Source organism: Cryptosporidium ubiquitum (assembly GCF_001865345.1).
Source record: "Cryptosporidium ubiquitum isolate 39726 chromosome Unknown contig_2, whole genome shotgun sequence".
Classification (NCBI taxonomy): domain Eukaryota; phylum Apicomplexa; class Conoidasida; order Eucoccidiorida; family Cryptosporidiidae; genus Cryptosporidium; species Cryptosporidium ubiquitum.
Window position 1 is genome coordinate 294560 of NW_021639842.1, and position 20326 is coordinate 314885.

Here is a 20326-nt window from a genome sequence, read left to right on the forward strand (position 1 = left end):
ATTTGAAGATTGAATCATCGAAAAAATTAAATAAACTTTTTCAAAAATTTGGAAATTGTTTAGAAAAAATATTCGTTGGTTTTCGGAAATTTTCCGAAAATTTAGGTAGCAATTTAACATTATAGGCTATGATTTTTAAGTAATATGAGGTCAAAAAAGTACTAATATTTATTGCTTACTAAAATTCTCTAATAGCCAGAAACTATGAATTAAGTATCCAACTGCTAAGTGGTAATATTCCCTGATCAATAAGTTCTTTCTTTTTTCGTAAATAGTGAATAAATCGAGTACTTGCATATTCGGTAAAGTCAAATTCAACAGAGTTTGGCTGGTACCCAGGAGTTCTCGCAATAGACCATAATCCCCATGTAATATGCGAGATTAGGGTAAATATTTCAACAGTTTTAGTCATAATATGAACAATATTATGACTCGGTAGGATTTGTTTTTGTAGTGTCTGAGACAAGTATACAGAAACAAATAGTTTTCGAAGTTCCTCGCATGGGTAATCTTCATAATTAAACTTGAAATACGGGGCCTTGTCGCTGCAATAATCGTATATATATTCACAGAAATAATTTGCAATATCAGCTCCTGCGAAGTTAATTGCTGAATACTCATAATCAATCATTCTGATATTATTTTGTGTTTGCAAAAGGTTGTTTTCTTGGAGATCGTTATGAGCAAATACCAAGGAAAACGCAGGGGAATAAGATTCGAGTTCTAAAGCTCTTTCCATACTGAATCTTTCCCCACCCATAATTAATTCTTCCAATTGGTCGATCTCTTCCAATATTTTGGAATACAATTCCTTATCAATCTGAAAGTTGTTCCCGGACATTTGGATTTTTGCTTCTTCTCTCCAAAGATATATTCTTTTGAACAGAATCGGCTCCTTGTCAAACCTTGAAGGGAAGTCTGCTCTCTTTGAATTGATAATATGCAAAGATCCCATGTTCTTTGCCACCTCAACGCATATATGAGTTAGCTGTAATTGGCTTGTGGTCAAAGGTTCACCATCAATGAACTCTTCTATTCGCCCTTCTGGGAAATCGGCGATAATGTTTGGAGCGATATTAATATCACTCAGGTACCTGAAGACATCTAGCTCCACTTTGGAATCATAGAATTTTCCTACATGCTTACCATAAATTCTAAACAGAATTCTTGGATGTTTTAAAGAAAAACTTAGACATTCATTTACAATACTTACAACAAAAAGCTGGTTTGTGAGCCCTGAAAAGATCTGTTTAACTTCGATACATGTCTCATTAATATCTTTCCAACCTGGAATATTTTTACGGCAGATACCTATTATTATTTCAGTATCCGTAATTGTTGAAAAGGATCTAATTGATTCTGATAGTTTGTCTCCTCGTTGGATTTTCTTGTTCGGGAACGGCATTATTTTTTATGGTTCAATTAGTATTCTTAAATCTTTTCTCTAGTTTTCAATAAAAAATAAGCAGAATCTGAATAAAAGCAAAAAATTAAATAGTTATTGAGTTTTAATAGTAACAGTAATAATAGAAATAATAATATTAGTAGTATTAGAAATAGTCCTGGAAGATGGTTAATAATTTCACTCAGTTGATATTGTTTATAAACTTTGGCTAATAACTCAAAACTATTAAACCCTAATAAAGTCAAAAGTCAATTTGGAAGAAATATTCCGTTCATAATCCTTAAAAATGAGTTATTTCTTTTATTGATAATATTTCATAAAATATTTTTAATATTGTGTAATACGAGGGTAATGTATTAATTTAAGCGGAAAAAATTACAGGAAATAATAATATAAATAAAAAATCTTTAGAATTAATTAATTTATATTCTTTAATATGTAGAAATATTTGTTAAAAATAATATTAATTTTTTTGTGTTGAATTTCATGAAGTCAAAAAATTTTCTTTAATATCATGTAATACCATTATTATTAAAAAAAAAATATGTCAAATCTTTCAAAAAGAAAGCTATATATTACTTCAGGTGACTACGAAGACTTTGTTTCAGAGAAAAAAATTAAAAAGAATATTGACTACAACAAAATATATATTGAATTAAATGAGGCGGAGGATGAGTTGTTCAAACTTCTCATTGACTATACGAAATTTAACAATTTAAAGACAACGGTCAGAGTTGCAGGGGGATGGGTCAGAGACAAGATCTTAAGATTTATTAACCTAAATAATATAAAAAACAATACTAATAAGGATGATTACGATGATCAGCAAATTGCAATATTTAAGAAGGATGTAGATATAGCATTGGACGATATCTCTGGTAAGGAGTTTGCTTTGGGGTTCAATATGTGGTTACAAACTTACCATAACTACCCTAAACATAGTGTGGGGATAATTAATAGAGATCCAGAAAAAAGCAAGCACCTAGAAACTGCAACACTGTCTTGGAATGATATTAGTATTGATTTTGTTGGCTTGAGATCGGAGATATACACTTTGGAAAGCAGAATCCCAATAGTTAGTCTCGGAACTGCTGAGGAGGACGCTTTTCGGAGAGATTTTACAATAAACAGCATTTTCTATAATTTGAATGAACGAAAGATCGAGGACTTGACATGCAAAGGAATCGAAGATTTATATAATAAAGTAATCAGAACCCCATTAGACCCAATGAAGACTTTCCTAGATGATCCTCTTAGAGCATTAAGGGCTTTCAGATTCACTTCTAGGCTACACTTTAAGTTAGAAAAGGAATTGTTAAATGCATGCAGGGATAAATCTCTTCACGATGCATTGCAAACCAAGATAAGTAGAGAAAGAGTAGGATCAGAGGTTCACGAAATGATTTCAAACAAACATACCGGGAACCCTGCAATCGGCCTTCGGTTAATAGTTAACACTAATTTGGTTGATTCCGTGTTCAAAATTCCTGAAAATGAGTTAATATATAGCTTCATAAATGATTCGAAGTATAATAGTTTTTCAGATTTTGGAGATTGGAGTTTCCAAGGCCCGTACTTGGTCGAATTAACTCACAGAATAATTGAGGCATTGAACTCGGATAATTTAAGTAATTGCTTTAATAATATGTTTGATTCTAAGAAATTAGAGGTCATTAGAAAGCTATTAAATATTGAGCATGAATCGAATTGGGGAGTCTCTACATATTTCTCTTTCCTGCTTCCTCTTTTCCACCATTATTATAGGGATGAAAAGAGTAAAGAAGTACCATTGGCCAAATACATACTATCAAGCTCATTGAAACTCTCAAACAAAATTACTAACTCAGTAATGAAACTATTTGATTCTTTATTAAGAATTGTTCACAGAGTCGTTAGAATAGATTCTTTAAATGAATTGGCCAACTTTACCTTAGTAGAAAACCAGAATAGAAACAAACTTAAAGTTGACATTTATTCTAAAGAATTCTTAAACTCTATTGGAGATTCACTTTTACCAGAAATTTGGAGCTTTTACTCCAAATACTTTAAGAGCTACTTAGAGGCACAGAGCATAACTAATAAACATACAAATAACAAACATGCCCAAGATCAAAAAAGATACGAGTTCTTGCAAAGAAGGGTTGAACTTGGAATTTTCGTGTCTTACACTGGGAACCTCTGGCTCGAAATGTTAATTGTTTTGTTTTCCCTGGATATAATTCACATTAGAAGACTAAAGACTCATAATTTAGGATGTTGGTCAGACGCGGAGCTCCTGGATTTACTTAACTCTCACCCCTATATGGATCTGATCAGACAAATTCTTGAAATCAAAATGGCAAATTTTTACAATTTTAAAAACCCGATAGACGGACATTTGATTTATAAACATTTTCCGCAACTCCAAAAAGGACCAAAATATAAATTCATTATAAATCTTAGCTTTTTGTGGTTTATGGCCTTTTCACAAGATCCAGAAAACCACACTCCCACAGAAGTTTCAGAATGCATGGAATTTATCCATGAAAATTTCAAAGAAACATTAGAGTTGAATTCTCTTTAATTAGCTTAAGCATTTAAATTTTGTTGCGAGTTCAGGAGATATTTTTGAAACCTCTCTAAAAATTTCATTTGCTTTCTCCAATTCCCCTCTATATATGAAATCCTTCCCCTTTAGCCAAAGAACATATGCTTTTTGGTCGGCCTCACTAGTTAGTATGGGGTTTACTCTCCTAAAAAGTATGTCTGTTCTTAATATATATTTCGTGTATCCAGAACACAAGGGTTCACCCTCGTGCATGTCTGCGATAAAAAATATCACAGCTCTGCCAGCCTTTGGCTGTACTTTGGTAATCACATTACTTGGGTTTGTTCTTTCTCGACCAGACTCATCAATAAATCGTTTCTGTGTCTTTTGGGATTCGTCCACAAATGAGGTTGCACCACCTGCTTCCTCTGGGACCGTGTTCAAATATATTAGAAGTGTCCAAAGAGTACGAGTGTTTGTGTCTATGCAGACTGAGCAGTCCGTGTGGGGCCCAAAATGGCCTCCGTCCTGGTATCTTCCAAAAAACATCTTTTCGTAAATCCCTATTGATTCCCATTTTCCAACATTATCTTCCTCACTATAACTATCATTTTCAGTTATCTCAAATTCATGAAAATTAAAAACGTTTTTAATTCTTCCCCAAATGAATTTGGATAGGGAATACATATTTCCCTCAATAGTATCCACATTTCTGTAACTCTTCTTAGCAGAATTTCCTGGATTCCAGAAAGAAAACTCCCCACTTTTTTCAAGAGACGATATCATTGCATTGCATTCATCTTCTGAGAATACTCCGTCCCAAATTTCCGCATAAGGAAACCCTGGTACCTTTTGTCGGGTTATTTTTTTCGTGTCAATACTTGGATCTTTCTCATACACGAAGTCAGCTAATACCTTTTTTTCGTCCACGGTATTCTTTTCCTTGACAATTGATAAATATTTCGAATAATTTCCCATATTATTTGACTTCAAGTTTTTTATTAGGGCTTTATTAATTAATTAAACTTTTAAAAAGTTTGAAAAACGTCTATTCATGTTATTCTGTTCTTTTTCGTGTGTAATTTAGTACAGTAATTAGACGGCGGCGCAATTTCTTATTTAGGATGGAAAAATAACAACGAGATTCAGTTTTGTGCTTCCTAAATTATTTTTGGGAATATTACTGCGTAATTCATTAACTTTTGTCATTAATAAGCCGGAATTTCAGTTCGGAATCTACTCGCCTAAACGAATTTTACTTTTAGATTGGCCAGGTTACAACTTTTTCAAAGTCTCTACTTAAAATTCAAGGAAGCTCGATTTATTGTCAAATATCACTGACTTCCGGTGCCTTGGCACTGAGAAGACATATTTTAGGTAAAAATTCACAACACTGATTCAAACGGTGCTTTAGGGCACGTAAGTGTATCAAACTCGATTTCCAATAGGTACTTTTGCCATGCCTGCCAAAATAATGTAAGAATTAATGAGAGTCAGAGTAACGATACAGATCTTACGTGCCCACAATGTGGGAGTAACGGCTTTGTTGAATTATTAGTTTCGGATACTCAACAAGGCCAGGGATTTTCTCTTTTTACTATTACAGACCCTAGTAATTTCCAAGATTCTTCAGCAGTTCTTCCTAGATCTTCCTGGGTAAACATCTCATCTTTCCCTCAATCAAGTACTGAATTAGGGGCGGATAATCTGCTCTCCAGGTTAATTTCAGAAGTTTCTAATTCTTTGCGGAACTCTCATAACACCCCAACTTCATTTGACTCTGTGCTGCCGAGTGACAGTACAAGAATTCACCAAGAACAACATAATTCTCATCACGCCCAAGCAATATCATTTTCCGGTGAAGTACCGACAGTGAATCCTGGTACAACTACATTTATGGTTGGGCTTAACGGAGAATTTAGAGAATTCCCTCTTGGAGATGTTCTTGCAGGAAGCACACTTTCGAACTTAGTTGAGAGCATGGAGAATGCTCTTGCAGTAGCCCTTAGTGCTGAAGATCCTAATAATCGTTTTGGAAGCCCACCAGCTTCAGTCCAAGTCGTCGAGCAGCTTCCTAGAGAAACCGTTTCAGAAGAAAACATTACCAGAATCAAGATGTGTGGCCCTTGTGTTATATGCCAGGACGAATATAACATTGGTGATGAAGTAATAGGTCTTTCAAAAGATGAGGAGGTTTGCCATCACATATTTCATGCGAATTGCCTTCTTCCTTGGTTAAACCAACATAATTCTTGCCCAGTTTGCAGGTTTGAGCTCCCAACGGATGATGTATCCTACGAAAATAGGAGAAGATCTTCAACTCAAAATGTTTCTTCAACTCTGGAATCTACAGATCAAGCAGGTACCCAATTAGGAACTCAGAATGAAGTTCAACATGATTCAAACTCTGTGACCGCTCCGAATAATAATATACAATCTACAAATTCAGAATCTCAAGAACCTCATATAGAAACTGAATTAGTTAATACTCAAATAAATTCTCAAGAACAGGAACATAGTCAAAATAGGGAGACATCTAACAACAATTTGAGTAGTGCCAGCTTTAGAACAATAAACTTCTCAACTCCAATAGGAGAAGTTACTACTTTTACATCTCAACTACCTGTGATTACAAGCACAATATCTACAACGGAAACTTTCCATACAACAACCCATCAAGATCCGATTTCTTCAGACGATACAATAAATGATTTTCATAATTCAGCGCACAGGAGAATTCACCAACTTCACCATTCTGGAATAGATTTGACATCTTACGACTTAGATCCTGAATCAATTTCAGATTTCACTCCAATTGATACGATTCGAAATTCGAACTCTTGTAGGATGATCTAGTTAAAACAATCCAGCTACAATATTTAATATTGAATTATATATAATTATTTATTTGTCTTAATTATGTCTGTATTTTTACCTTGAGCTAATTATAATATTGATTCTAAAATTTATTTTAGTATTTTTTGATCTTCAGATTGATCGGACAATAACGTAATTATTGGTTTCTTATATTATAAAACTGTCAATTATTAGCTTGAAAAGTAGCAATTAATCAGAAATAAGAGTAATTTTACAATTATTCGTGGAAAATTTTAGGGAAATTATATTGTTATTAAACTAAATAGTAAGGAATAACCTAGCTAACAAACTAACAAAGTAATAATTAATTTTCGAAATAATATCTCTCAAGCAAATCATCAAATTTTTTTTATTATGATTGCTCATAATTACCTTCAAGTTCAAACATGTTTATCTGATTAGGCCCAGCAGGATTTTCACGCATGTGAAAAGAAACAGCTCTAGTAGTTCTTCCAGTTCTTCTTGGGCCAACTACTCCTCTGGCCATTAATTCAAGGTTCTCCATAAACAAGTTATCAATGGATTCGGGAATGTATTCCCACCTATATAACCATGCACCTTCACTTCTTCCAAATCTCCTCTGGACTCTTTTCCATTTTCGAGGTTTTCCGGGAACTAATACTAAACTCGAAAACTTTAGAAATTGGTTTGGCTGAAAACGGCGTTTTATTCCTCTTTCCTCATTCTTGACTTCTATTTCAGAAAATGACTCCGATTTGGGGTGAATAGTTTCAAAACCATTTTCGGTTCCTCCATAATTTTTCAATTCATTCCCTGCTGGTACCTTAACATTTTCCTCCCTTTTTGTATCGATTTGATCTTCGAAATTCATCTAATGATGAGTGTATAAGAAAATTTCAATTTGAAGTTTTGGTTCAGAACTTAATGAAAATGATAAAAATTATGATGAATAAACTGTAGAATTCTTTTTCTCTCTTAATTAAGATCTCGTTTCATACTAATGAAATACTTCCTGGGTTTTAATAATTTAATAATATATTAATTAAAATTTTGTGAACTTCATAAATTTACTTATAGTAAGAGTAATTAACAATTGTTATTAAGATATATTGGATTCCAAGATGGTAACCATATAACAAAGTTATGTTCCTTTGAAAAAGGATAACAATTCAGCAGTTCAATGTTTGAATCAAAGTGAAGGTTATAACTAATTTTTTTAATGTGAAGCAATTTAGCACTTAAAGTACTAGCACTCAAAAAGGCGCCACAAATATTTAAAAAAGATTAAAACTAAAAATAATTTAAAAATCAAAATTAGAAATTCGTGTTATTCAGTATAGACTCATTTAGTGGGTCTTGTAAAGAGTTGTAACACCTTCCCCAGTCAAATTTTATAGGATTTATAGGTAGTATTCTCCTCAATTTTTTTATATACTTGTTTTTGAATAGTGAAACCGAATCATTAATCTTCGACTGGATATATCTTTCTTTTTCAGAGATCATTGTTGAAGATAGCTTTGCAAAAAGTGATGGGTCCTACAAAAGAATTTGTTTATTTAAATTTTAACATTCAATTTATCTTTCTACGCACCTTTATAAGTTCTTTTGAGGAATGCTTATTAGAGACGATATTTACGATTATGTTATCATTCTTATAAACAAAGTGAGAATTTCCACACTCTGAGTTATAGGAATGCATATATATACTTCCAATCCATTTTAAAGTTTCCTGTGAATCATTTTCAGGAAATTCAAATTTCCATTCACTGTGCCAAGATCCAGTTCTAATGTGGATAAATCAAAAAGACCAAAATGAAAATTTAAACTTACTTGTTAGAGCAATATTTTAAATTAGCTGATGCTCTCACTATTATTAGTGTTTCTTTTTTACCTTGACTTATATTTGGGATAAGTTCAGAATCGTAAACAACGGTTCTTCTTAAAGGGACTTTAAAATCTTTAAAATCGAACTTTTCAGAGTAGTTTCCTTGTTCATCTCCTAAATTGCTTTCAACCTCTTTGACAAAATTCAATAATTGGGTATCAAGAAATACGTTTTCAAGTTCTTTACGAAAATAACCAAGTTTGGATTTTGAAGAAATTTCTATTTTTTCAATATCAATAACTCCTAGCATGCTCGGTTGAATAACTATCTTAATAGAAAGTAATGGATCTAAATACTTGTATATTTTATTCTCTGTTTGATTTTCTTCATAAACTCTTGAATACTTGCTAATTACGCCCCAAAAAGTGGCATCTAAATTTATATCCAAATTTCTTATTGGGACTAAAAGTGAGAATTTTTCTAGATGATCCTTTGAAATTCGTTCAATTGCAGCTTGCCCTCTTTCTGAATCTTCAAAATAATATCTGAATTTATCCAAAATCCCAATTGCAACTCCCGGTGCAGAATTCTCACAAATGTTTCTATGTGAAAGTAATGTTTCTTTATTTTACGTATGAGTGGGGGAGCCTTTTCATTAAAAATATTATAAGGCAAGCCCACAACTCAACTACTAAAACTTACTCTAATGTAAATTCTAATGAATCGTCCATTTAAAGTGTTATTTCTATCAATTTGGCCAAAATATAAATAAGAATGAAAGAAACATATTGCGCGCCAACTGTGCATGTAAATAAGGCTTTAAATGAGAAAAGTAAATAAATTAGTAAAAACAATAATATTATATGTAAAATTCAATTAATATCTTACAAAAATAAATCATTAATTTTAGTTTTTATTTAGTATTTAAAGAAGAAGACTGTTCGAATCAAAAAATCTTAGTTATGGGCGTCACCACATAAATAAGATCATTTTTTGAAATAGTATGCTTTGGATGAGGTGATAATAATAAAACTCTATTGTTTATGTTAAATTTGGGAGAAGCTCTATTTAAATTAGGCCTATACGAATTAGTGAGTTTTGAGTAATTTGCTTGCATATGATTGTTTTCATCTAATTTAATTTGATTTATTACAGTTTCTGGCACATCCGTATTATTTCCAATTATTCTAACAATTCCAACTGTAATAATCCCACTTATTCTTAGCATTTCTTTGAAAAGCGTTGAAAAATTGCTCCCATGAAATTGTTGTGGAACAGAAATAAGCTCTAGAGAGCCCCATTCTGTATAATCTGGAAATGTGTCGTTTTCAGGCATTATTTTACTAACTGCAGTATAGAATCTTTTGATCCCAGAGCTCGGATAATCAAAATTTCTAGCCTGATCATCATAAGTTAGTGGGCTATTAAAAAAGTTGTATTTTTCGTTATATCCTAACAAAGGCTTCATCGAATCAGAAGTAGCTAATAAAGGGTTAATTCTAACGTTTCTGTAAACCATTGGAATTATCATATCAGTAGTGAGGACTCTCCCAGAAATAACTGTAGGGCATGTAGAGAAGTCCCACTCATTTAAAGAAATCCACGATGTGTTATCCAATAATGGGAGTGATTCTTCAAATCTTATGTCTGCAATTATAGCAGGGAAGAAACAGGGTGGTAGATGGCCTCCCTCAAAAAGCCACTTTTTAGTTATCTGTGCAAGGTTAGCTGTAACTTTCCACTGCCACATATTCCACTTGGCGTCAAATAATTTCAAATCCCTGTATTTTGACTCAAATCCATCCCTTCCTGGTTTTGATAATTCCTTTTTTTGGTATTTAAAGATTTTGCAAGCTTTGTTACTATATTTAGAGTTTTTACTCTTTAATAGAACAAATTCGGCTTGAATCTTCATATTGATTAGAGAATGAATCCTCCAACAAGTTGTTACTACTTTTGAGTCGCTATTTATAGAGTTTGATGAACAAACTACTATAGAATGTGCGTAAAAAAGCCCTGATCTAATCAAATCTTCATCATTTGAAGAGCTTCCCCTAATATAAACTCCAATACATCCAGGCGGAACGATGGATTTTTGTAAATATTTTTCATTGTGATCATTAGAAAGAAAAACAATTATTGTTGAAAGAATGAGTGATTGAGCTGAAGTTGGGACACTAGTTTTGAAGCTCCTGTTGCTATATCTATATGACTCCCAACCAACAGGAATCGATCTATTAAGAACAATCCCGTTTAGAAATTCTTCAAGGCATTCTGGCCATTCACAAACCAATAAAATAAAAGTTGTTCCATGAATATAACCTTGTATTTTTGAAGGGCAAAGTATGTCAATCTTTTCAATTTTGGATATTTTTGAATATTTTACTTCTCTGTGAATTGGGCTTGGTGGTTGTCCTCTTAATTGGTTTGAATTTACACCAAAAGTATCCTTTTTCCTTATTCTTGGAGTAATAGGAGTTTCTACTCTCCAAGAAGGAATAATTAGCTTGTTGTTAATCAGTTTTGTTTTACCCTGCAAACAAAGCCTTATATAATTCAATGTTTGTTTTGCACGTGGGATAATTGGTTCTTTGTATTTTTCTGTTCTTTTATCAAGGTCATCTTTTTCATGAATTAGTGAAAATACTTTTCTCCTAGAGTTAGAAATTATAAGGAGACTAATTTCTGTACTTTCTTCTATTGTCATGTCTCCATATTTCCACCCTCTTCCTGAAATAAAGTCACTTGGATTTAGAATCCTTTTTTTTTTGCATATACCAAAAACCCTTGATTCCTCTTTCTTATCATATTTTGGGCAGGTTGGACTTTCAAAATCATATTTTCCACCAATCTTTTCATCAATTTTTGGTTGTTTCAGTTTATTTGGGAATAATTTTAATTTCTTATTATTGGACCTTTCAGAATCAATATTCTCATTCTCAGTAGAGTCTTTATTCAGAGACGACTCAGGTGAATCTTCTTTTTCGGGATTGTTTTTTTCAGAATTGAAATGATTAGTGTTTGGATGATAATCATCATCTTCAGAAGTAATAATAAAATTGTAATGCTCATCATCCTCATTGCAATTCCCAATAATAGATTCATCAATCTCACTATTTAATTCTCCATTTGCAGAATCATCCTCAAAATTACTTATATCAGTTTTATTAATTTTTGTTTCCTCGCGAACTTCCACTGCTATTCCGATGCAAATCATTGAATAATTTTCGAAAATATATGATGCAATTTGGAGAAATTGCATTCCTTCTAAGTGACTTGGAAGAGGAATTTCCATTAACTCGCAGTGAGTACCTCTGATATAATCCCTAGTAAGAATTCCTGATTGAGAAGCCGTATCAAAGGAATTATATAAGAGTGTCTCATCTATAGTTGCCATTTTATTTAATGCACCCTTTTCAAGTTCTGAAAGTTCAATACCAAATACGCTAATTTTATCAAATTCCAGTTGATTAGTATCTTCACTGATCGCTTTAGACTGTTTCCTAGGGTTTTCAGGTACTGAAATTGGATATTCTTGGTTTAATCTGCATCCCCCACAATCGCTAATTATTCCGTTAATCGAATTATATAGTGATTCTCCTAATTCTAAGTCTTCTATTTTAATTGTATTAAAAAGATTGGTTAATAGAGTGGAAAAACCTGGGCAAAGAGCAGTTTTTGCAAGTAGCCTGGACCTAATCTCAGCAATGTAAACTGGAGTATACAAACTTCTTTGCTCATCAATTGCAGATTTTGGGTTTATGCTGAATGAATTTTGCTTGTTGTTAAATTCTATGGATAACCTATCTCTCACCATGTTTGTAATTCTTTTCATATTACTTTGATGGTCGGATCCGGAAACCTTAGACAAATAAAAAAGATAGCTACTAATTTCTTCGGGATTCTTTGGAGCTTGTAGATTTGGGTTGTTTGTTATTACGTTCCTCCTTGCTGTGTTGATATCTTGGATTCCGTGAAGATCATAAAAATGGTCGTCTCTAAGTACATTATCAAGCTTAAAATCTGAGTTCTCTCCGTTGAAAATAATTACAGAGTTTATATAAAGAGGGTCTGGATAACCATCCACTTTATTTTCAGAGTTCCTTCTGTTTTTCTTTCCTAATATTGAGCTAGACGAGTTGTAAAGTAGCCCAGTTTCTTTACTTCTATATAAAAGTTCGTATTCTTTCAAATCCAAAAACTTCCTAACTGCGTACCATATCATCATTGTGTTTCTTTCAAGATCTAAAACTTGATCAGCACTGAATAATTTTGTATCAACACCCTGGCCTATATTACTATTAGGAAACCTAGTGGATTTAGTCCCTTGGGAATTGTTGTCTTCGTGAGCTATATTTTCTGATAAACATACCTTTGCATTAATTGCATCACTCCAAAAATATATTGCATATATAAAACCCTTAATACTATCAATGTCTTCCTTTAAGCTCTCTATACTTTTGATTTTCTTGACAAAAAGCTGTGTATGAAGTGCTTGTTGTGATTTTTTTACAAGAACTGAATAATCACGTGGATCTGAGTTTGTTAAGAGCATTACAATTGGTTGATATCTGATTATTTTTCCAGATTTACCATTAAATTGTTTTATATAATCAATATTTACATTTAGTTGATTAAGTTCCATTAGCAAATAAGAGAGATGTTTGACAGATGGAGATCCAATTACTAATACTAGTGTAGTATGAATGTGATCCCTTTCAAAAATGCTTTCATCATATACACCAATATTACAAATTCCCATAGTTTCTGGAGGAGTCTGAGCTAACTGCACAAGCTTGCTGATTTGATTCGGGACATATATAATAGTAAAAATAATTAATATAATGCAAATTAATCTTGAAACAAAATTTGATGGTGTATAATCCCCATATCCCACTGTTGAAATTGTAATAATTGTATAGTAGAAATAGTCAAATAATGTTGTGAATTTTGGTTTAGGAGATTCAATGATCATCATTGCACCTGAAAAACCTAATACTACACAGGCAATTGTCCAAATAATCACGATACAAATTCTCATAACTTCCGAGGACCAAGATAATAAAATTGAAAGTATTGGGACAGGATTTAATATCCTGAAATACCTTAAAAATCCCATCATGAAAAATGTTGTAACAGATCCAGATCCAATTGAATATTTCATTAGAAGTAATATTGGAGATGTAGTCAGCATTTCCAGTAATGGAATAAATGTTGTTGAAGTTATTAGGTATTTTAAAGTTATAATGCCGTTTATTCCACGGCTTAAAACAGAAATTTCTTCCAGAATTTTGTACAGAAGAGAGATATCTGCGATCCATAGGAACGCTTCCTCAAATAGAAGTAGTGTTTCAACTCCTTTTCTTACTTTCCATGGGTCTTCAAAAGATTCTCTGGTTAAATATGAGGAATCTAAACCCCAAAGAAGAGCCCAAATTATATTGATTAGAAAGAGTGAAACCTGCACGAAGTCTTTGGAGAAGAAAGCTGTCAGTCCTCTCAAAAAATATCTGTCATACATGTGTATCACTCTACTTCTAATAGTATTCAACTTTTTTGAGAAAATGCTACCCTCTTCATCGAAATTCAGTCTACTTTCTCCAACAGAGATATAGTCTCCAATGAACGAAAAATACATACTCCCATGTCCAGAAAATTCTGAAGACTTTATCTTTTTGTTTTTACAAGATTTGGGTACAAATCCGCCCACATATAAATTATCTTCTGTAGATTCCTCATGTAAATTTGCATCTGAAGATATAAATGAGGTTGCGTTAGCCAATATATTCACGCTAGGTTCCGCATAAATTAATCCTCCGTTATGCTTGTTTTTCTTCGTGAATCCCGAACAATTACTCTTGCCACTAAGGGTTTCTTTACTAACTCCTATTTCGCGTAATTCAAAAAAATTCTCAGTACTTGAAATCGTTTCATCTAAAAAAAATCTGTTGCTATCAAACTTCCTTGAATTTTCTTTTCTCTCTGGTAGTTCTCGTCTATCTTCAGCATCATCTATAGTTATTCTTTGCACTTCAAAGTCTTGAAAATTTTTAAATTTAAAAGCTTTTTTTCTTGCTAATTTTCTTCTAAAAACATGTATCTGGCTCCTTATACGACGGAAAGTACTAACAGGGAAGAACAAAATTCTGCATATTGTTACGAATAAAATTGCACAGATGAATATACCCACCCCAATGAACAAAGTCACAATACACTCAATGCTATTGAACAATAGCCAATGGCAGACCAACAACAAAAGCCCATAAGATACCAACAAAAATGTCAATATCCAAGAAAGTGGTGAAACCATAATTATTTAATTCATTCACTTTTCCAATTTATTCTTTTTAATTCATTCTCTGTACAATATTGAATCACAAAATACAAAAATTTTCATGATTTATTTAGGCGCCAATGCATACTGCCAGGCTGCCACACAAAGTCTCTTGAGACCTAGAGACTGCCAAATATATTTGCAGATCATGAGTGGATTTGGCGTCTATGGCAAAGAATATACATTCTTAACTACTAAAATTTAAACATAAAATCCACTGCTTTAATTTGTGGATCTAGAATTTCTGTCATAATTCATTCTACTCCTTTTATCTAGTGCGATATCCACTACTTATTTTTCCTAGACGTAGCAAATCCGGAATAAAAGCTTATATATATAGGAAACAGTACGGTAGAATCGGAGAAGAATGTTTTCTAATTACTAGGTTGGAACAGCAGGTAAATAATCGACATTAAATAAAACTATTCAAAATTAAAAAATTTGAAACGTAGATTAAAGTTTAGGTATTATTATCATAAGGAGAAAATACTAATAAACGGTTTTGCCCGATTAAATAATTCATGGAGCATTTCTCCATTCGTCAGCCGCAGCTCCTCCCCAGCTTCCTGAGACACCACCCCATTCATTTGCAGCAGCAGCACTGTCAACAGCTGCACCTTCAACGTCAACTCCCATACCATCATTAAGCTCCATATCGGCTCCAATTGCAGAGTTCTCATACTCCTCTGGGTCTCTCCAGAAGAAAACGTCAACCATGACGTCCCATTTGTCAGTCTTACCTTTGAGGAAATTAACCTCACGAGCCAACAAATAGTACATAAGAGCAATGGATTCTTTACCCTTGTTGTTGCATGGAATGGCAACATCTACATATTGTAATGGAGAGTCAGTATCACAGAGAGCGATAACTGGGATGTTGGCATAAGAACTCTCAATAACAGCCTGTGAATCTACACGTGGATCAGTAACGATCAAAAGGCGTGGTTCCATGAATTTCTGAGTGATCTGGTTGGTGAGTGTACCTGGAGTAAAACGGCCAACCATTGCGTGAGCTCCTGTATGCTGTGCAAATTTGAGTGCAGGCCTTGAACCATATGGTCTTTGAGAAACCACAACTACATCCGCCAAATTATCAATAGTTGCTATAATTCTAGCTGCTATTTGGATCTTTTCCCAAGTCTTGGCCAAGTTAATCAAGAAAATACCTTCATGAGTTCTCTTATAGACATATGAGAGCATTTTATCCTCGACATTTTTAGTACCAATATGAGTTTTACATACGATCATCTTCGCGATGTCGTCTAATTTACGTGTTTCTGCTGGTGGCATATTGTTGTATAATCACTTCTTTCTTCTACTTTTTACTCAAGTAAAATTAATTACCAAGACCAAATGGCTAGGTTTCTTCTACGTGATAATTCCGACTGGTTTTTGCCTCCTTTAAATTGTTTGACAAAAAAAAAATAACTTTACTATACCGCAAGACAAGTTTATCTGTCTCCGTCTCTAAAATATATTACTGACGTCTCTAATTGTGGCGCCGCCTCAATAGTCTTCCCGGATTGAAAAGCCATGTTAAAAAGTTCTATGCATTTTAATTTAAAGTAATTTTCTCGTTAAATTACCCATGAATTTTAACGAGCATTTGGATCACTCCTTTCAGCTTTTTTACAATATTCGAGTTGGGCTTTCCAGTTTTTGTTGAATTACTGTTAGATTTAACAACACACTTCTTATCTCAAAAGAAACTAATAAACAATTTCTTTGCTGCCATTTGATCACATGAATTATACCTATATGTGTCGTTTGAAAATGTACTACGGGCTTATGTAATTGAATACTCTCGTATATCTGTACTTTTATTTTTAAAGCATTACTTGTGAGATTACTCATGCGTCTGCGAAATCGCGGAAATACCAATTCGAAGCTAATTTCTGGGTTTTTTCGTTATCAAAGTAAACAAAATAACCGAGTTCACCTAGTGTTCGTTGAATACCGTTTCTGCCGGAGGCTTAAATATCCTCTGAACTACGGCTCAGTAAGGTTGACATTGTGGTTAGTTGTTTGTCTAGCTATTAGGGTTTTTTTTTGTGTGAGGCACTATATATTGTCATTAGTTCAAGGGAGAAATCACTCAACATTTTAGCTCAATTAAAACACATTTCAGTAGATCAGAATAATTATTTAAGGAATTAGATGAATTCACGGATAAACATTGACGAGTTTGCTTTGAATGAGGATCAATTTTAAAAAGATCCTTTTTTTATCTTTAAATCAATCAAAAATACTGCGGGTAGGAGAGCAGTTTGGCGCCATTTGGTATTTTCCTTTCGTATGCCTGGCAAAAAAGAAAAAACAAATAGTAATGTTCAGAAAAAATAAACCTGGAGTAATTACTCAAGGGAACGGCATTATGAACAGTTGAAGTTAATATATGCCATATTTATTTTCAAAACGATCAATCTTTCTTTTTGGTACGATTGGGACTTATACATTTTTTGAAAAATTATTTATGAATAAAGCATCACTATCAAAGGATAGCGAATATTTTTCTGACTATAAAAAGGTATTTTCTTAAATAATTTTATCACAAAACTTTGTTAATTTCCTTTCAGATTTTTTTCTATAGATCACTGTTTGGAAGGTCAAGATCGAGATTTTTAGGGAAGTTATTTAATATTAATCTACCTGTTTCTTTTAGAAGATCAATATATGGATTTTTGATTAGCAATTATTTGTATACAGATTCTTCACTAGGTGGATGTTCAAAAGATGAAAAAATAAAGAAATTCGAAGAGAAGCATGCAAGCTCACTTGATTCCTACAGGTCCATAGGCGAATTATTTACGAGATCAATTAAACCTTCAGAGATAGTATTTCAGGATTTTGAAGATCCTAACTCAATTTCTTCTCCATGTGAGGGGAGGATAATTGAGTTTGGAGAGATAAATTCGGATAAATGCGTTCAAGTTAAAAGTTCAACGTTCAGAGTTTCAGAATTACTTCAAGAAAACTTTGCTTCTTTAGTAGAATCGTCAAATTTATATTATGCAATAATTTACCTTAGTCCAAAAGATTATCACAGATTTCACTCTCCAAGCAATATTGAAATTAGAAATGTAAGGCATGTTTCAGGAGAATGTTTTCCAGTTTTTAAAGGTATTGCTTCAAGACTAAATAATTTGTTTTCTATAAATGAAAGAGTGGTAATCAAATCAGAATGGGAACATGGAAAAATGTACATTGTAGCTGTAGCTGCACATGGAGTTTCAGATATTAAGTTGTTTTGTGTTCCAAATCTTAAAACAAATCAAAGAGGAATGGGCCCAAATTATTTACAAAAAGGCAATAGTGGTCAATTAATTGAGTATTCTGACTTTAAAGACTGTAGAAATCAAGGAAAGTACCTCAAGGGGGACGAGCTGGGTCTATTTAATTTAGGTAGCACGATAATTGTATTGTTCCAAGCTCCTGGAAACTTTAAGTTCAATGTGGATAAAGGTGAGAAACTAAAGTTGGGACAAATAATAGGAAAGGTATTTAATGATTAGATATATTTTAGTTGCATTAATCATAATATAGTCACTAAACAAAAGAAAATAAAAAAAGATTCTTTTATACAAGCTACTGTAAATATATAAAATGCGAATCACTAATGTTTAGCTCTTTTGTCTGGTGAACCTTCTTCATGAGTACCTCCCGATGATTTTCTCTTGCTTCCGACAACATCCATTGATGAGTCGTAAGAACCCAGAGCTTTAGATTTAACGGGGCTATATGAGGGAGTTGATGGTCTTTTGTTTCCTCCTGCAGAGGAGAGACGACCAGAAGTTAATTGGTTGCTAAGTTCTTCTAATCTTCTCTCAACATATTGTTTGTTCTCAATTGCTACGGTTGGTTCATTTTGATCATTAAGAGCATCAACACGAATACATAGTGAAAGTTTTGCTGCTAATATTCTGCTAATTTTACCTTTAAGTTTAGGTGCAGATTGTCCTACAACCGCCGCATGATATATAAGTCCATATTTTGGAGTACTTTTTTTAGTCTTAAGTGCCCTGAATAAAGCCTTCTCTGCCCCCAGAATTTGAACAGTACTAGAGGGATGCTTTGCAAGGTTCATTAAACTACCTGCATGAGAAATCAAACGTGCACCTATAAGCTCTCCGACCATATATGTAAGGTTTGGAGCAATTGTAGACATTCTTGTCTTCAAATATGTAGATAGAGATTCTCTATACTCTGAAAGCTCCAGCACACGATCACATAGTTCTATAATATTCTTCAAATCCTCCTCAGTAATTTCTGTTCCCATGGAAATTTCCGCAGCCTGTTTAATTTCAGCTTCCATTTCACTTGGAATATTACATGGTGGAGATTGTAAATCCGCGTCACGAGTACAATGTCTGAAACCAATTACCTTGATGCAATTTGCATATACATCGCGATCTGATATAATTTTTCCAAGTTCTGGAAAATGCCATCCATACCACTCTTTCAATCTCATTGCATAGTTATTCAATTCACGATCTAAGTCATCTAATAATGCTACAGCTTGAATAATCATTGTGTCAATTTTTTCTGGGCTAAACTTCAACTTAAATCTTCCTAGAGAATGAGATAAGGACAATGCCATAGTTTTCATATCTTTTTCAGTTAACCCAGTGAGTAAATCAGTTAATTGATTTCTGATTCCCCTCATGACTTCTTGCATTTTAGGATTATAAACAACGTCAATTTCATATTTTTGTTTTATAAGGCCGCCCAGTACCTTATCTGCAACAGCTAGAGATTCAGAGGCAGGGTTTGGAATATTCTTCTTAATGAACTTAGAAAGACCTTTACTTAATTTTGACTCAACTAAAGCTGTTGCCTCAACTAATGCTGACTTTGTGTCTTTAAATCTTAAAAAGGATTCCAAAGAAATAGACTTCTGAACCTTGTCCGGATTCTGAAAATATTCTGCAATTTCATCCGTGTCCATACTCAATAATTTTGAGTTTGTCACTCTAAACAGCCCGTAGCCTGCCGGTGTTTCAAGTAGTACCAACATTTTCCGTACCTACTTCTTTCTTCCCCTATAGTCGGCTTCTATTCAAGGTCTCTACCCTTTTCTTAAAATTACACAAAACCTTTATAACGAGTCTTACTAAAATGCTCTTTTATCGACTCCTGTCAAACCTTTTATTTTTTAAGAAACCGGTCACAAAATGACGACCCAATTACGTGTCTCGTACCGCCAACAATGGTATGACCTACTAAGCGGTAACTTATTTAATTAATATCCACGAATTACATGAAAAAGTGAGAATAGATTCTTAAGTTATGAAATAACTTAATTATTGATCTATTTTTTTATTATAACTAAAAGCCATTAATTTCACGAAAATTTGTCAATTTTGATTTTTAAATAAAAATAAGTAGATCTTTAAAAAT

The 20326-nt window shown here is 33.0% G+C and overlaps 10 protein-coding genes across 10 annotated transcripts; 3 read left to right on the plus strand and 7 right to left on the minus strand.

The window, feature by feature from the left end:
- Positions 1 to 202: 202 nt before the first annotated feature.
- Positions 203 to 1405, minus strand: cubi_01010 (choline kinase; the record flags this gene model as incomplete). Its single annotated transcript, XM_029018022.1, has 1 exon — positions 203 to 1405. The coding sequence occupies one exon, from the start codon at positions 1403 to 1405 to the stop codon at positions 203 to 205; it is 1203 nt and encodes a 400-aa protein (XP_028872973.1).
- A 544-nt stretch (positions 1406 to 1949) lies between these two features.
- Positions 1950 to 3968, plus strand: cubi_01011 (tRNA adenylyltransferase; the record flags this gene model as incomplete). The annotated part of the gene is made up of 1 exon (XM_029018023.1): positions 1950 to 3968. The coding sequence occupies one exon, from the start codon at positions 1950 to 1952 to the stop codon at positions 3966 to 3968; it is 2019 nt and encodes a 672-aa protein (XP_028872974.1).
- cubi_01012 (uncharacterized protein) lies at positions 3969 to 4910 on the minus strand (the record flags this gene model as incomplete). Its single annotated transcript, XM_029018024.1, has 1 exon — positions 3969 to 4910. One exon carries the CDS (start codon positions 4908 to 4910, stop codon positions 3969 to 3971), a length of 942 nt encoding a protein of 313 aa, XP_028872975.1.
- Positions 4911 to 4986: 76 nt separating this feature from the next.
- On the plus strand, positions 4987 to 6788 carry cubi_01013 (RING domain-containing protein; the record flags this gene model as incomplete). The annotated part of the gene is made up of 3 exons (XM_029018025.1): positions 4987 to 5010; positions 5198 to 5279; positions 5347 to 6788. 3 exons carry the CDS (start codon positions 4987 to 4989, stop codon positions 6786 to 6788), a joined length of 1548 nt encoding a protein of 515 aa, XP_028872976.1.
- A 373-nt stretch (positions 6789 to 7161) lies between these two features.
- cubi_01014 (uncharacterized protein) lies at positions 7162 to 7641 on the minus strand (the record flags this gene model as incomplete). Its single annotated transcript, XM_029018026.1, has 1 exon — positions 7162 to 7641. The coding sequence occupies one exon, from the start codon at positions 7639 to 7641 to the stop codon at positions 7162 to 7164; it is 480 nt and encodes a 159-aa protein (XP_028872977.1).
- A 443-nt stretch (positions 7642 to 8084) lies between these two features.
- Positions 8085 to 9326, minus strand: cubi_01015 (uncharacterized protein; the record flags this gene model as incomplete). The annotated part of the gene is made up of 4 exons (XM_029018027.1): positions 8085 to 8306; positions 8362 to 8554; positions 8601 to 9140; positions 9298 to 9326. The coding sequence occupies 4 exons, from the start codon at positions 9324 to 9326 to the stop codon at positions 8085 to 8087; spliced, it is 984 nt and encodes a 327-aa protein (XP_028872978.1).
- A 215-nt stretch (positions 9327 to 9541) lies between these two features.
- On the minus strand, positions 9542 to 14905 carry cubi_01016 (ion transport protein; the record flags this gene model as incomplete). The annotated part of the gene is made up of 1 exon (XM_029018028.1): positions 9542 to 14905. One exon carries the CDS (start codon positions 14903 to 14905, stop codon positions 9542 to 9544), a length of 5364 nt encoding a protein of 1787 aa, XP_028872979.1.
- A 543-nt stretch (positions 14906 to 15448) lies between these two features.
- cubi_01017 (40s ribosomal protein) lies at positions 15449 to 16219 on the minus strand (the record flags this gene model as incomplete). The annotated part of the gene is made up of 1 exon (XM_029018029.1): positions 15449 to 16219. The coding sequence occupies one exon, from the start codon at positions 16217 to 16219 to the stop codon at positions 15449 to 15451; it is 771 nt and encodes a 256-aa protein (XP_028872980.1).
- A 1105-nt stretch (positions 16220 to 17324) lies between these two features.
- Positions 17325 to 18441, plus strand: cubi_01018 (phosphatidylserine decarboxylase; the record flags this gene model as incomplete). Its single annotated transcript, XM_029018030.1, has 2 exons — positions 17325 to 17456; positions 17506 to 18441. The coding sequence occupies 2 exons, from the start codon at positions 17325 to 17327 to the stop codon at positions 18439 to 18441; spliced, it is 1068 nt and encodes a 355-aa protein (XP_028872981.1).
- Positions 18442 to 18542: 101 nt separating this feature from the next.
- cubi_01019 (nucleolar protein NOP5 NOP58-like pre-mRNA splicinig factor PRP31) lies at positions 18543 to 19943 on the minus strand (the record flags this gene model as incomplete). Its single annotated transcript, XM_029018031.1, has 1 exon — positions 18543 to 19943. One exon carries the CDS (start codon positions 19941 to 19943, stop codon positions 18543 to 18545), a length of 1401 nt encoding a protein of 466 aa, XP_028872982.1.
- Positions 19944 to 20326: the final 383 nt, after the last annotated feature.